The sequence below is a fragment of the Cariama cristata genome, unplaced genomic scaffold (assembly GCF_000690535.1).
Source record: "Cariama cristata isolate BGI_N322 unplaced genomic scaffold, ASM69053v1 scaffold3249, whole genome shotgun sequence".
In the NCBI taxonomy this organism is placed as follows: domain Eukaryota; kingdom Metazoa; phylum Chordata; class Aves; order Cariamiformes; family Cariamidae; genus Cariama; species Cariama cristata.
This window is the reverse complement of record NW_009637278.1, coordinates 97,276-113,471: the sequence shown is the minus strand read 5'-3', so window position 1 is coordinate 113,471 and position 16,196 is coordinate 97,276. Positions and strand designations below refer to the sequence as shown.

The window sequence follows — 16,196 nt, the reverse complement described above, 5'->3', positions numbered from 1 at the left end:
CTAGCAGCGAACCGCTCCCTTGGCTATTAGATGAGGACAGAAGGGCTCAGCCTGCGTATGATGTTCAGGGACCCTATGCTAAAGTTCTCCTTGGGGCAACCTCCTGTGGGTGCAGCGGCTGTGGGGAGGGGGTGGTGGATGGATTGACAGACTTTTTGCTGTTTTATTAACCTCCCAATTTATTTGATGCTTTGGGGATGATACATTCCCATTTCAGATCTCTGTTTCCATGACCTCTTAATGTGTTTGCGTGCGCGATGCTCGTGGGATTATGATTCCTTCTTGTTTATTCAAGCTTTTATGCTCCCCGGGGATCTTTCTACAAGCAGGTGAATTGGGAACGTGGATGAAAGGATGCTAAAAGGGAGAGCAAGCCACTCTGGGCTGGGGAATCAGGCGTTACCCCCTGCTTCTGCTCAGGTCAATCAAACCCACACAAAAGCATCATGCCCTAGGTAGAAATTATTGTCGTCGTGCACAGGCCTGTCTGCCCTTGAGTAACATGGACCGAAACAATCACTGAAATAGAGTTCTGTTGTAGGCTGTAATGTACAGGTTATGTTTGTTAGGAGGCAAAGAAAAGTTTGATGTGAAGAACTGAAATTGAGGACTGATTTCATTGAATGTTGAAGTGTAATTGATATTTGTAGTATTCCTGAGGCTCAGTTGCTTGATTTTGTTCTATTTATCAGTCAGACAACAATTCCTCTTTTTCAGATGTCAGGCTCATATGTAACAGACCTTCACTTGGGCTAAAGTTTTAGAGGAAGAAAAGGAGGACTATGCAGTTTGCTGCTAATGAGAATTTGTTCTCAGCAAGAGAAGTTAAGAGAAACCGTTTCCTTCTAGGCTGTCTGCAACAGGAATGGTTGCTGCTCCAGGTATCGCTAGCTCGAAATCAAGAGTGGCTGAGCTAATGACGGTCTGAATGAGACCTGTTCACCCTGTACGGTGATTCAATGCTAGCTGTAGTCTATTCTCACCTATTTTTTGCCATGGTGATTACCACTATATTTTTTCTGTATGCTTTGAGTTACAGTGGGTTTGTCATTTTACCGAACATTGCTCTTTAAATGGTATGTTTTAGTGACAGGATTTCATCTAAATACAGTGGATGGATAAAACTGCATTCCTTATATGACTGTAACACTTCAACATGACTAAGAATCATTAGGAGGTTTATTTTATTTTTCTTCTCTGTTTGAGCAGAGTGTTTATTTGAACTGCCTTCTGTCTTGCCTAGACTGGCTTCTTACAGTTTGATCTTTTCAACATTGCAGAGTAGTAGCTATATATGGTAAGCAGATAATTAACACAAATAATGAAGGGCTCTGGCAAGGAAACTCAAAATTTTTACTTTTGTGAAAAGGTATTAGGAAACCTTGACTTCTTACTTCTTAGTAAACTATGTTGAAACTGATTCAGAACTAGCTTTTGGATTTAAAGTCATAGATGTCCTGGTGCTGTGAGAATGAAAAGAAAAAATTATGGCAATGTTTAAATCAAAATAATACTCTTATTCGAAGAACTGTACTTTTAAAGACTGTGAGAATGAAAAGAAAAAATTATGGCAGTGTTTAAATCAAAATAATACTCTTATTTGAAGAACTGTACTTTTAAAGGTCTTTACAGGAGAGAGAACTCAAATCTTACATAAACATTTTCCATATTATTAGTGTTGTATATTCTTAAATATTGCACTCGGTTCAGGAATAGTTCTGCTGTTAGCTTCATCAATAAAGCAGTGTTTGATAGTTTATCACAAATCTCAGATAACATACTCTCATGGAACTTTTCTTGCGGTGTAGGGTTCAGCTTAGGAAGACGTCATAACCTTAGAGATCAGCTGGAATCAAGCTTTTTATTCAGTATACTGCTACAAAGAGCCACGTTGGGTCATATGTAGTGTTTGTCAGTAAAATTAACTCACAAGTTGTGGTGTGTTGTATTTTTTGCTTACTTGTACATACTACCCTCTTGTCAGTGACTACCAAAATACCATTTTATAGCCATTATCCCACTCTGGGCTTCTTTCTGTAATAAACACCTCAGCAGTGTTTGAACTGCTGCTTCAGTGCCAGCAGGTTTTTTGTAATTTGAGCAAAAGGACAACTTCTAAAGGACAAAATACGGTCCCACTCTGGAGCTAGCCAGTAGAGGGAGATGCAATCATATGCACTTTGTCGAGGCGGATCATCTGCGGGAAAGGAGTAGGCATGAGGGAGACGGAAGTTGCTCTGGAGTAACTCTTCCTCCACTGCTGACCCTCCTGAAGAGGTGTGGAGAAGCAGCACTCCCTCGTTACTTCTCTTTGGGCACATGTCGTTCCTCTCCCTAACAAAATTAAAGAGGACAATGCAAAATGGATCGCTTATTCTATAGGTTATTTCTATGATTTTAATTGAAATAGGTTCTGAGAAAGAATTTCGGCATTTAAATCAAGATTGGTATATGCAAAACCCCACTGAACAGCTGCCTGGTTCTGGTGGATCTTCAGCTTGCTCCAGGCTGGCAGCCTGTGCTTGGTGGGTGCGATCGTTTTGTCCTCTTAAGTGATGAGTTTCCACCCACTGGGGTCCAGAGTGGCATTTGCACACCAGAAAGAATTGACCTTTTGAGTGTTTTCCAGTCTTGTCTACCTCATTTTTTCAGGTTACCATCTCTGCTCACCTCTCCCAGGATGGGTCAGTCATTTTATGTTAGCGAATGACTGGGTAAATTTCAGAAACCATCTGGGAATTGGAACCCCAAGGCTTAGTCCTTCCTCCTTCCAAATACTGTAATGGCTGTGCCCTGATGTACTGTCCTTCGTACAGGGGAGCCTCCCAGCGTAGTGACCCATTTGGGCTTCACTGCCCGCTGGCCCAGCTCCAGTAAGGTGGATGGCTGATGCCCTTTTCCATCATCTGGAGAGCATTTAGTCTGGCATTAGCGTTAGGTTAGTCTGCTTGTCAGATGAACTCTTCTGTGAGATGAGTAATCTGGATTTTAATCCCCTCGGACATAGAAGGGAACTTTTTTTTTTTAATTACCTTTTTGTGGTGCTCGCCTTTAATCTGAATATGCTGGATGTAGATTTGGCCTAGAGAGGCTTTGCCGTAGACCCCAGATTTGACATCTGCTGTGGCCTGACTGCTACATACAGGCAATGCTCCCAGTTCTGAGCCAAGGCCTCTAAATCACACAATTTAGGATTAACTCGATGGTCTCACCAGGTTGAACTAAACTTAGTCAGAATTAAAGACATCGTTTGGGAAAAATGTGGGAAACAGCAACAAATATAGTTAAGCAAAACTGAGTCTTAAAAATAATTAAACTTTTACTGGTAATTTGTTTACAAGAGGAAAAATTCTTCTAATCCTAATGAAGTGCTAATGCTCTAATGAAGCTCTTGCGTCTCCTAGCAAAGTCATTGAAGAGTCACTGCCCAAATTCCTCCATGAAATCTGGGGAGGATCTGTCCTAGTCTCTTCCCATGAGTTTTCTCAGGTCCTGCTCTCTCTTGTACATATGTTGATCACCTGGCTTCTTTGCAGCCTGCTTTGGGAGCTGTTAATAGCCAATATTGGCATTTGAAGTCTCATGGCTGTAGCCAGAGTTCTCCTTCAAGATACAGTGGGCCATTCATTTCTGAAGGGCCGTTCAATTCCAAGAGAGATGAAGAGGAATAAGTAAAGCTTTAACCTGTCATTTCCTCTCATTAACAGCCTAAAGAAAGGGAGAGAAATTAAGGGAAGCAAGGAGAACATAAAATAATATTTAATATAAAATATCAGTAAAATCTTATTCTTCTATAGCTTTTGCAAGTCCAGTTACCTTAAGTGGATTCTTTTTAGTGCCTAATCCATGTTGTCATCTTGCATGGGCTGACTTGATTTGTAAAAGAGTTTTAAAAATAATGGTGGTGGAGCAAGCCTCTTGCTTGAGGCGAAGGTGAATTTAAGCTTAAGGTGCACTTGGCAGACAGGTTGAGTGAGTGTTGGAAAGAGGATCATATACCCAAAGAATCTCCTCTGAAACAGGAATGGATGCAGTGATGTGAGAGATGCTTTCTTTCAGTCTAATATTCTTCTCTTGTGTACTGACAGTTTCTCTTAAACTACAGGTATCCAAGACTGCTAATTCCACAGGAAACCAATTTCTTCCGAAGCTCGATAAGAAGCCGTTGTCCTGGAGGGAACAGATGTGAGGGCCTGTGTGAGATTTGACCTATAGTGGCAGCAGCCACCCAAGTCCCTTTCAGGCTCTACTGTCCTTGGAATTCCTTCCCTTAGCAAATGCAAGTTTCATAGTAACAGGCTTGCAGACTTCTTGAAAGGGACACCCAGCTGAGAAGACATGTACAAATAGGTTTAGCCCTGGGTAGCAGAACCCAAAAATTGTTATCTGATGGCTGCTGAATGACTTATGTGCCAGGCAATCTTAATACGTCTCCAAATAGGAAGTATTGATTTCACAGGAGCCACTTCTTTCTGGATATTTCTTCTTTCCTTTCCCAGAAAAAGGTCTGAGGATTAAGTAGTTAACAGGGGTGAACTTGTTTTGCTTCTAGACTGGTTTGGACAGTGTGAATAAGCAGTTATCATCCGTGGTATTAGTGATGTACAGGTGAGAGGTTTCTCCGAGTAAACTGTGAAACTAAAATATATTTACTACATTTTGCATAATCACATTCTTCCTGTCTTACCCGTTAGTGGAACAGCTATCTGCTTCCCAGCAGTGATTAGGATTTTTGAGACTGCAAGTCATTTATTGTTTTTTCTGGATTTATTCCATGTTTGTGTTTGAGCATCTTCAAAACATTCATTAGTTTGTTAATTGCAAATAGTGACTATTAGTAAAAAGTCTATGAATTTATACATTATAGACTGTCTTAAATATAAAATTAAATTTTAAATGAAATGAGCAATAGGTTTGTGCTTCTATGAACCTGAAAGGTAATATTTGGTCTAATGTTAGGGATTTAGGCGTTGTATTAGTGGTCCCAGCCTGAAAGATCATGACCTAATCCTGTTCCTGAATACCTTTGCTGAAATTCACGTGGATAAAAGAATGGAATTTAAACCAGCCGCAGGCTTGTAAACAGGGTATATGTTCAACCCTTTGGTTAGAGAGATGAAGTACTGTGCCGATGTGGTGGGCATTGTAACAGAGAGTGGTCAGGCACGAATAATGGATGGGAAAGACTTTGGGGGTAAACGCAGGGAAAGATCATGTGGTCTAATTCCAGTGTCATGATGGAAAATGCAGACCAAATTCATATTAAACTGAGAAATTTGGGGTTGTGATCATCCTGCCATTAGGCTAGCATTTCTTTTTAAGTCAGATTTAAAACATATTCCTGGTTCCAATAACAGGATTGTTTTGATCACATTTACCGTCTTTCAGAAACAGCAGTGGATACTTTTCTGCTGTTGGTTTTTAGCGACTGGCAAAGTTAGACTCCTTCTTTGATACTCAAAGCTTGTTAAGCCTCTTGATCTTGTTTAACTGACTGTAATGACGAGGCACATGAAGCCTAGTGAAAATAAACATTTAAAGGAAAACATTAAGGATAACAGTATTATTGCTGCGACTAAAAGAGAACGCTTTTGTGTGTCACAACGGATGTTGATGCGCGGGATAATCCAAAAGCTGTAATCCCTACAAGCTTTTTGCTTGTTCAAGTTTCAAGCACTTGGGTTGCTGGGCAAGTCTTCTGCCAGGAGGCACCTGGGCAGCTATTTCCAAACTAACCTTGAATCCAAAACACCAAGAGGAAGGCAGGAGCACCTGGGCTGCCGGAGTCAGCTCCAGTTTTGGGGCACACTGCTGCTCTCCTGCTTGTGATTTTGGGATTACAGAGCTGAGAAGATCAGGGTAGGCTTGCCCAACCTGTTGTGCGCTGCTGACTTACCTGCTACTCCTTCTGTTCCTAATACTTAAGTAAAGAATGCCTGTCCCTTGGCTATCTATTTTCAAAATTGGAAAATTCATATTCATACGTTAAGGAGTGAAGTGAATATATATGAAGTGGTAGAGTTGTCAGACCGTAAAAGTAGGTGTGCTGTTGGCTGGCGGTACACGTGGGTAAGTAGGGAGTGCGGACAGAAGTCAAGTGACTCAGACCGCTGGATTTTACTGATCCTTGGCATAACCTGTTCCTGTTTCTTCAGCGTGACTTTCAGGAAAGGGAAATAAATCACTTCAGCATCAGAAATACCCTAAAAATATTGCACTTGGAAGGACTTAATACTGCATTCAAAATTTCAGAGGCACAGAAAGGGTGTATTTGGCTAAAGAAGAGAGAAGTTTAAAGGTCCAGGTTGTCCAGGGAACTCCAAAGCAAATTACTTTATGCCTGTAATACAGGGCAGGGAGCCACTTTCTTATAGAAAAAAAAGTGTCACCTAGAAAGTGGGCTGTAAGTTCCTGTTGTGTGTTAGAAGTCCATAATGCTGCTCTTGTTTAACCTGAGTCTTTCCGTATTCAAAGAAGTTTGGTTAATTTTGTTTTCTTGCTGATGAAGAATGAAACTATGGAGATGAGTATTAAGCATTAATTCCTGAAAAGATAGAAACTCCTTTTAACCAACGTCATCACTGTCTCACTGTCCATTCATTAAGTAGTATTATATTTTACTTCATTAAAGGCAGTCATTCACCATTGGCTGCTGGTGCCATTCCTAAAGCATCTGAGCTATTAGATTTTTTGAACGTGTAGAATTTACTCATCTGTATAAAAGTCACAGTATAACAGTCACACTTTTTCCCAGATCATATGTTTAAACTTTTTCTTATTTTGGGGCAGGTAGAAAAATAACTTCAAAGTGCTTTTTTTTTTTTTTTTTTTCACTGAATGTGCTTGCAGAGTTTTTGGGACTTATGAATCTAGCAAGGCATCTAGTACAAATTTGTCATCTTTTTTAATAAGAAAAAATCAAAGAAATTACACCTAATTGATAACTGGCCTAATACAATTATTTGGACTGCAATGGGCCCTTGTAGAGGAGAGGCTATTATACTGGCATTCCATATTGTGTAGATGTATGATAGGGCAATCAATTCAGATAGCGTTGAGTACTGTTAGAATTATACGCATGCTGGATAATATCTCCTGGTTTTATTCCTGCCTGAGTAAAACCTTGTCTTTAGACTTTTCTAAAGATTGTCTTTAGAAAATATACCTTCATTATATTCTCCTTTCTCATAAATCAAAAATTTGCAGCAATAATTATGTTGTATTCATAAAGGCAAGATGGTTTCTGAGCACCAAGACAGATTTAAGTTTGAAGTGATAGAGAGGAAGGAAAAGAAAGCAATGGCTGTAGGCTTGTGGCACCAGTAGCTCTTAATCTCAATGGATAGTACAGAATTTTTTTTCCTTTATTTTAAAGTGTGTGTATTGTAAATGTATTTTTTTTCCCCACAGAATTTAAAAGCTAGTACCTTTCCTTCTTCTTTCACCTCACTGTTGCATGCAGGACTTTAGGCCTCATTGGTTTTGGCATCTTTTTGGAATTAACTGTTCCTGGATAGAGGACATTGCCTGTAATAAAAACAAGATATAAAGCTTTCAATCTGTGATTACACAAACCTGTTTCAAAATACAAAACTCTATCTTGTGTTGTTCTGGCATGCAAGAAACTTGTCCTATTGGTATAGGGGGTAAAAGTTGTTGTCTATGTCTGTGCTTTTTTTGCAGGGTCTTGGTTAGAAAAACTCAAGATCTGGTTGTCAAAGATGCCAAAGGCATCCGACTTCCATTGACTTATGTAAGACTTATGACTGCTTAAAACCACTGCAAATCTGACTGTTAGTTTTCAGTTTGATGCAACTTCAGAATTATTCTAATCTATCAGCTTGCTGAGCTTCTACGTAAAGGATGAAATCTGTTGATGCTAGTGAAAAGGCTTTCCATGGGTTCCAGCATGGCTAACTCTTAAGAGTAGTATATTTCATTTCACATATTCTGAGTAATAAGTATGGAGAACAATCTATTTCAGCTGTAGTTGATCTTCTTTATCAAAGGACTAGTTATATGCCAGAAATCTGACAGCAAAGCCAAAGACCGTGTTTTCCGGTATGTGTTCAATGGATATTCAAACAGAAACATGTTTCGTGTGCAGACAAGTATCTGCAATAAACCAATTAGCATATGTACATTAGATGTTTTTGCAAAATGCTGTTTGCATGTTTGTATAACGATATGGTCTTAAGCTCCACTTTTCTTTGCCTTTCTTTTATTTTAGTAGCTTAAGGAAAAAAATATTCTTCCACGATAAAATATTTATAAACTGAGTCAAACAAAAGTTAGAATGCTAGACCTAAGGCAAATTCCACATGAGTTACAGTGCAACTGCTCCTCGTGCTTTTTACAGTCTTTGTTTATGAGTTTGGAGAATCGTGTCCCCACAGATTTGCTGAATGGAGAATACTCTTCTGTCTGACTTGCCGGGCTTAGCAACCTCTTTGTTAGACTCCTCAGAGAAACTCCTCGGTTGTTCCTGGGGAGGCCCCGTACAGATTTATACATCTAACTGAAGTGCAGCAGACTACGCAAGGCTTCTTGGCTCTTTACCATCCCATTTTTATAAATGTAGTAATCGAATTTGACTTGGGTAAAGTACATCTGTTGCAGTAACGTCTCACCAGGAGAGGCATTGCTGGCTGCAGCTAGGAGCATCTGTCCTTTCTTGCTGAGGACGAGGGCGTCTCGCTGTTAGGGAAAAAGCTCTGTGCCTTGTTCAGCAAGAGGAAGGGGTCCTGTTTATCTGGATATTATTCTGTGGGCTGCTGTCAATTTGCTCAGAGTGACTAAAGGATTAAGAGGATACAATCCCGTCAACTCCTAACTCAGTGAGGTATGTTACATGTGCAACGGTGTGCCAGAGACAGCAGCCGTATTGCTAGAGTGGTTAAGAGTTATTTCAGTCTTGGGTGTGTGAAAAGCTTTATGGTGTGTTTACACAACTGTTGGTGCTGCTTATGCAGATGTACATGGGCTGGCAAACTGGTGATGGTGGCACACTGCTCACTCCATGCCAGTGTTGAGAGGCGAATGGGACTTGCCTTTCTAGTTTAAAGCTAGCTCGTGTATATCTGTAGTCAGAAATACTTTAAGAAATGAAGCTAAACCAAGAGAAAAATCCTCTTGTTTCATTTTGACACTTGGCACTTGTTTACCTGCTAAATGAAATGCCACAAAATATTTTAAAACCTTGTTGAGATACTGATGTAGGGCAGCTCATTGAGAAGCTATTCAAGAAGGGAAGATTGGAGTAACTTCTTAGTTTCAGTATTAATATATTAAAATATTTTATTCATAAACTATACCAAAGTGCTGGGTAGTTGTACAGTTTTTAAAACTTACTTTTCTTTGGTAGCGCCATATTCTGAAGTTACATTACATGATGGCTATTGTTGTCTGCATCGGTAGAGACTTTGGCAAAAATGCTGGATGACACAACCTGCATTATTGTGAGCAATTGTTCCTGGTGATCAACACCACCTATCTATTCTTGTCCACCATGTGCCATCTCTGCTCCATTTAAGATTCATTTTTCATTTGTCTAAAGTAGAAAGTAAGAAATGTGCAATCTTAGCAATTTGTGAAGTATCATATATACACCTGGCACTTCCTAACATCTAAGAATAGTAGCACTTTTTAAATGCAGATGTCTCTATGTCACAGTTGCAGACAGAATACAATGTAGGAGCCAAAACAAGGTTGAAAAAAAACTTTCATTCATGCTGCAACTTTGATTTCTCAGTTAGGATTGTTTATGGATCGTTGACAAAATGTAGGATGAATTCAATGTGATTTTTGCAATTAACTTGTTAAAGGGTTGAGATTTCCATCGTGTTGTTTTAGCCCCCACAAAATAGTTCAGGATGGTACAAACTCTGCATTTTTTGGACAGGAAGGGATGATTAATGGTAGTGTTCACAAATATTAAATTATTTCCATCTAGGCATCCTTAATGAAAGTTAAGTATTCTTCCTTTGTCACGGTTATGTTGAAATTCAGTTCTAATTGATCAGAGACAGCGCAAGATGTAATGGAGGATGGCGAGAGGCAAAAAATACCTCAGATCTAATCAAGAATAATGTTTTCTTTGCTTCATATTTCAAGTAATACTCTGAACTTAAAAGTGGGGAAATTGCAATATACAGCTGAAAACATGCAGAAGATAGGAGCTATGATAATATCTAAAAGTTTTATTGTTTTACTAAACGTGACATTTTGTTTTCCTGTTTTAAAGGTATATGACCGATGGTGGTCTGGGCCTCTATACTCGAAGGCTAAACCGGCTGCCGGATGGCATGGCTGCAGTGCGGGAGACGATGCAGCGTAACACTTCACTGGGGCTCGGAGATGCTGACAGGTAAGGTCTCCTCCAGCAAATGCTGACATATAATGGCACATTTAATTCATGCTGTATCTAACACATGTTGGATCTCTAAGATTAAATAGCTTTGGGAATTCAAATACTGAATACATGTATATAAGCTTCTTCAGAGTATTTTAGGTTATATATTCAAAGAGGTGTCAGGATAAATGCTGACTTGATGTCTTCTGGTTGCTTTGCTGGAATCTCTGCTGGGTTTTTGTGGACAGGATGCAACACAAGAAAATGTAGAACTTCTATTTTAATAGTGTTTGAAATAAAAAAGACCTAATTCTCTTCTCATTTCCATTGATTCTTCCAAGTCCAGTAATTCAGTGTGAACGGTCAAGGCCAAAGATCAAGAATTAGAGGACTAAAAATCCATAATTTATGGGAGTGCAGTCATAAAGGAAGGCAGGGAGATGGACAGTAATGAGACCTATATTCTGTTAGAGTTGAGATAAATGGGTTAAATACTTTTGCTTTTAATGGCATCAGCTTATAGCTGTTTCTTTCCCCTCCAAACCCAAAGCCTGATGAGTGTTACTGTTCATGTAGTAAGTGAACTAGATCCTTTTTCTTCTGTGAGGGGCCCCTAAGTATAAAATGTGAATTTTGAGTTACAGATTTGAACTGATTTCTAAACTAAAAGTTTTTTCTCTTTTTGTTTTGTTATTGATAAGTCTCTCCTGCGACATAATGCAGTTGACTGAGCTTGATATGACTGGTACTTTCTTGATAGTAATGCATGGATTACTAGTGAAATACAAGTGGAGAATCTAGCCTTGTTTTCAAACAAAGCCATACTAAATTTCCTTTGGTATACTCTTGATATTAGTAAAGAGCAGGATGGTAAATCTAAACAAAAGAAGTAAAACCTCTCCGAGAATCTCAGCTCAGTTTCAATTACTAAGTCAACATATGCTTGCCAGTTGTAAAATACGCCTGGATTTTTCAGGAGCTCGTATCTCTCTCTGAAATTTGCAACTTGAAACCGGTACTCGGCCAACAGCGCTCGCTCTTGGTTGGCTGTGGGTGAAGGCTTTGCCACTTGGTAATGCAACTGAAGAGTAATCAAGTGTCATCCTCATCTGTTGCTGTGGCTTCTGAACATTGCCACATTAACAGAAGCTATCTGTTTACAATACAGAGTTGGTCTAATATAAATTATATTATTGTTTAAGTAACAGTCAGCCTTCTGGAGAGCTAGTGATACATTCCTCGTAATTGATTCCTTCCCCTGTCCAATATTTTCTGTGCTTGCAACACTTTCTTGGCATGTGAATTATTCTCACATTTTATTTGCTAAGCTCCTTCCCTGAAGACACCGCACATCAGGACCAATTATGTACATTCGACAACAGAGATTATTTGTGTGTTTAAATATATTCCACTTAGAATGGGATTGTGACATACTGAAATGCAATCCCTAGTTTATGTCAATTGTTGCAGCTCTGAAAATCATTCTTTCAGTTCACATGGAGTGGACGGGCTTTACACGCAATAAAGACTCTGCCTGGCTGGCAATTTAGCTGCAACACGGGATCACAGAAAAATTACCCTTGGTCCCAGAGCTGGTGACATTATTATGTGGTGTTTTGATTTAGTCTTTTCTACTTAGAATGTAAGCCTACTCACCATATGCAGGAGATCAGAGTTTTCTGACAATAGGGCAGTGATTTAAAAATAGCTCCTCTTTGGTTGCTGGGTGATCCTGATGTGCAGTTTAAACAAAAAATTAATCTTGGTTTGAGCAGCGGTTTTCCAGGGTGAAAACTGGCATAAGGAGGAGGAGTTGAATAAAACGGTGCAGTAATTGAATCACTTTCTGCATTCTGTGAATGGAGGCAGCAAGCAGGAGCGCTGAATTGCTTTATTGGTACACCTAGAAAACGTATGAAGATTGCATTTAACTTGTTCAAAGCAGATGTTAATTGAATGCATGGGAGAACGAGTGTGAAAGGCTACGAACCTTTGAGTATAAGGTTAATCATTAAAAGGTTATCAGAGGAATTTTTGCAATATGCTTACTTGTTTCATTTCTTGTGTTATTAATTGTCGAAGTTTAGTTGTGAAGCTTTTACTCGTTGGCTCTGGTAACATAAAGCACAGACCTTAGAAGGTACATGTTCCCCTGCAGCAGGGAAATCCTAACAAGGCAATTTAATTTAATGCTTGATTGCAAGGTTAATGGAATCATTGCACAACACAGCTGAACTTACTTATTCACTTCAAGACAATTTGTGTTTGTATAGAACAAAGGCATTTTTAATAAAAAAGGCATTAAAAATGTCTTTTTATGTAGTTTGTGATTTTTTTTTTTAAAGGTTGCAAATTAGCCACCTGTGGTTTTATCTTTTCTGTGTGTATGGACTTGGTGTGTACCATCTGGTTATTTAAGTTGATTTCAGATTGTCAGGCGCAGCTGCTTGATCTGAGACTGAATTCTGCCCTTTCATATATATAACTTGCATTTATGAATACATGTAGATAAGAGGGAAGAAATTTGAAACTTAGACTTGAGTAAATCTTTCTGTAATTGCTTACTTTACAACCTATTATTTAGAGAAGATAATTCAGACCTGTGCTGATTTATCATATCCTTGTGAATAGGACAGGAGACTATATTAATGAATGTGAGCTCGTCAAGAGTAACATTAATGCTGTTATTAGGGAAATGTCTATATGACTTTTAAAAATCCTCAGTGATGAAGTGCTTAAATAACTACTTCCAAGCATGATTAATTTGGATTGTTTCACTTTTACAATTTAATTTGAGGTTGTGTGAATTATGTGTCTTTGCATAAGAGTGTAAGGCATAAAAAGGTCTGGCCAGCTTCTGACTATAAGCACCTGTCTCATCAGATAGCGGGTTACGTTGTCTTGGTCCTTCCAACAGCGACAGCATCGATGGTCTGTAGATAGAGCATGGCTCGGGCGTTGAGCATGCTCTTCAAGAGTGTTTCTGTATCGTGGCTCAGATCTGAGGACTCCAATGACAGTCTTGTCACACTCTTAGTTAAAAACAAGACCAGATTCAGTTGAACTCTTAGAAGGACTTGTGACTGAAGCTGGCTCCTGGCAGTCGGTAGCATTTTGGTAGCATTTCCTGCTTTTGATAAGATTTTTGGATAATCCCAGAGAGAAGACTGTGGAACCAGGAGAGGAGATGGACAGGAAAGAAGAATTGAAAGTGAAGCAGAAACTGAGCAGAAAGCCAGAGGACATTCCATGCAGATAGATCACTATTAATAAGAACATCATTGAGTGCAGATTTTTTGAGATGCTATGTAGTATAGTAATTTCTACAAATGGTAAAAATTGCGGCTTTTAAAAATACCTGAAGAGTAGTATTTTGCTGTTATTTTGCATTTTAGAAAAACAGTGAAGGTTATTTATATGTCTCTTACCTCTGGTAGAGGACAACATTTCACGTTCATTTGTGGAGAACAACCCTTTGACTGGAGTATGTTTAAATTTATTAACTGCAATTTAACTTCTTGAATCCTGTTACAATGATGAGATTACTAAAAAGACGGGTTAGTGTTCAGTGCTGGAGGGAGATGGTTGGGCTGCCTTCATAACCATGGGAACTTGGATCACGCTTCAGAAGAGCTGAAAAGCAAGTTGAAGCAAATCATCAAGTCGGGGGCAATATTGGCCGGTTCTGAAAAGTGGGGAGAGAAGATGTCGCTGCTTTTGGAAGGAGGTAATTTCCACTGAAAGCAGAATTAACAGACACGGTGCTGATGGGTATCACATAAGAAGCTGCATCAAATTGTCTTCTTTTTAGGTGCTACTTTATTGTAGACAATGGAAAAATGTTACAATGTAAGGGGAGAAAAAAGGAAACTTTTGTTAAGATACTCTTTATGTAGTTTCATAGTAGGATAAGACAGCTTTAAGTCCGTGTATTTTCAGTTTTTCTTCTTAACTGAGACAATGCAGCTAAAATCACATGAAGATGTCTGCAATTCCTGGCTTTGCCGATGAGTTAAGTCCTCTATTCACAGAGAATATCCGTTAGCAATCCTACCCCATTACTACCCGTCTCATCGTTACTGTAGTTTTGCAGCTCTAGCAGTGATAGCATGATGCATAAGAAAAGGGGAAAACCAGAGAAAATGTGTCTGGAATAGACACATATAGACACATAGTCTGGATAGTCTTTGTCTTAAAATGGTAAAACATAAGTGGACCCAACTGTTGTAAAAATACAGAGAAATAGATATTCCTGCATTGTAATGGCAGTGGAATTCCCATCATCTCCTTCCCCCACAGCATCTCCTGCTCCTGCAATGCTCCCTCAGGAGTGTTGACATAAGTGTTTGTGGAGTTTCCCGGTAAATGAACTTGCAAGGAGATTCATCTGGTATTTTAGGTGAATGGGTTTGTAGAGGGAGGATGGCCTTTCTGTCAGGGAGTAGCTTACACCCATTGGAATCATCTACAGACCTCAGGAGATCTCAGCTAAGAAAGTTGCTGCCAAGCTGTTACCACTCTACCGGGAAGATTTCATGCTATCGGTTCACAGTTCCTTCACTTCCAGAAAACACTGGCAATTGTACTTGCATTCAGTTGTTATGTTTAAAATAATTTTTAAATTCTACTTTTCCCATTGATCCTTTGTTAGGACAGTGGAACACCCCTATATAAACATCCTATATGCTAAATAAGCATAGTTTTCTAAAATATAATGTAAAAGTGTCTCAAAGTGCCAACACCTGAGCATTCATTGCTCACTGTATCTGTGCTGTGAGTCACTGCAATTTGTAAATATATGCCCATATGTAGTTGCTTAACAGCAAAATCACAGGACTGGTGAAATTATTCATGCCTACCAGATCTACTCTGTTTGACCATCTGTTTGGATTTTATCACTAAGTTAGAAAAAAAAAATACTACTGCTTCCAAATATGCAAGTTGTACCTTGGTACCTATAGATAACTATCTCTCTGTCTTTGAAAGATCCCACATTTATCTTGAAAACTAACTCTCAGAAACAGGGAATTCACATTGCAAAGATTCTTTGAAGTTTATGGCCTTGGGATCTGCTGATTAGAATCACAATACCATATACTTTTATTTTCCAAGGAATCTTTTTACAAGCTGTAATTCAAAGTGGTTTTAGGTTACATAAAGTAATTGCAAAGTTAAGCAACAAATAGTAGTTGAAAGCAAAAGTGTAGTAGCTATACCTGAGGGCTGAAATTAGCAGTACCAGAAGGAAAAAAAAACACATTCTACTTTCAAACAAGGCAAGGGTAGTCAAGGGAAGCAATGTCCTTTGGCAGATCCTGTTCAGTGGGCTAAAGATGACAAACTTCTGGGCATGTAAGCTTTTCTTCAGGTCTAAAACAGAAGCAAGAATTTTCATTTCTAAATACAAGTTGAAGAACAGTTGCTCTAAATTTACCAGGAGGTGTTAGAGGTGTTAGTAGTTTAGACTAATTCTTAAAGACAGACAATACCTACAAAGCAAAGGAAGGCTTAGCAAGGAAAGGCATGATAGGATGTTTGTGTGCTGTAGAAAAGAGATGGGTGATTCATCACCTATGTAACATGGGGGGTTAACTGGGGAGAGGGAGCAAATTCTCATGGGCTGTAGAGGCTGTCTCTTTATTGAATCTGTGGTTTTTAATATCCACCAGAGTTATTATTTTAATACTCTGGTTTATTCTTTGAAGATTCTTTATAGAACTCCCTTGAAGATGAGAAGGAAGAGGTCAGAGATGAAGTGGCTGTGTGAGAATTGCCCCCCTTGGGTAACCCAGTTCTTCTCAGCTTTGTGGCTTGCATGTGAATTCATTCAGTGGGCACAGTAATG

General features: G+C 39.0%; 1 protein-coding gene across 1 annotated transcript in view; it reads left to right on the top strand.

Annotated features, from left to right (window-relative positions):
- LOC104167852 (neuron navigator 2-like) overlaps nucleotides 1-16,196 on the top strand; it is a 102,163-nt gene that overhangs the window by 3,952 nt on the left and 82,015 nt on the right. Inside the window, 1 exon segment of the mRNA XM_009708242.1 lies at nucleotides 10,244-10,366. Coding sequence (XP_009706544.1) covers nucleotides 10,244-10,366 — 123 coding nt within the window.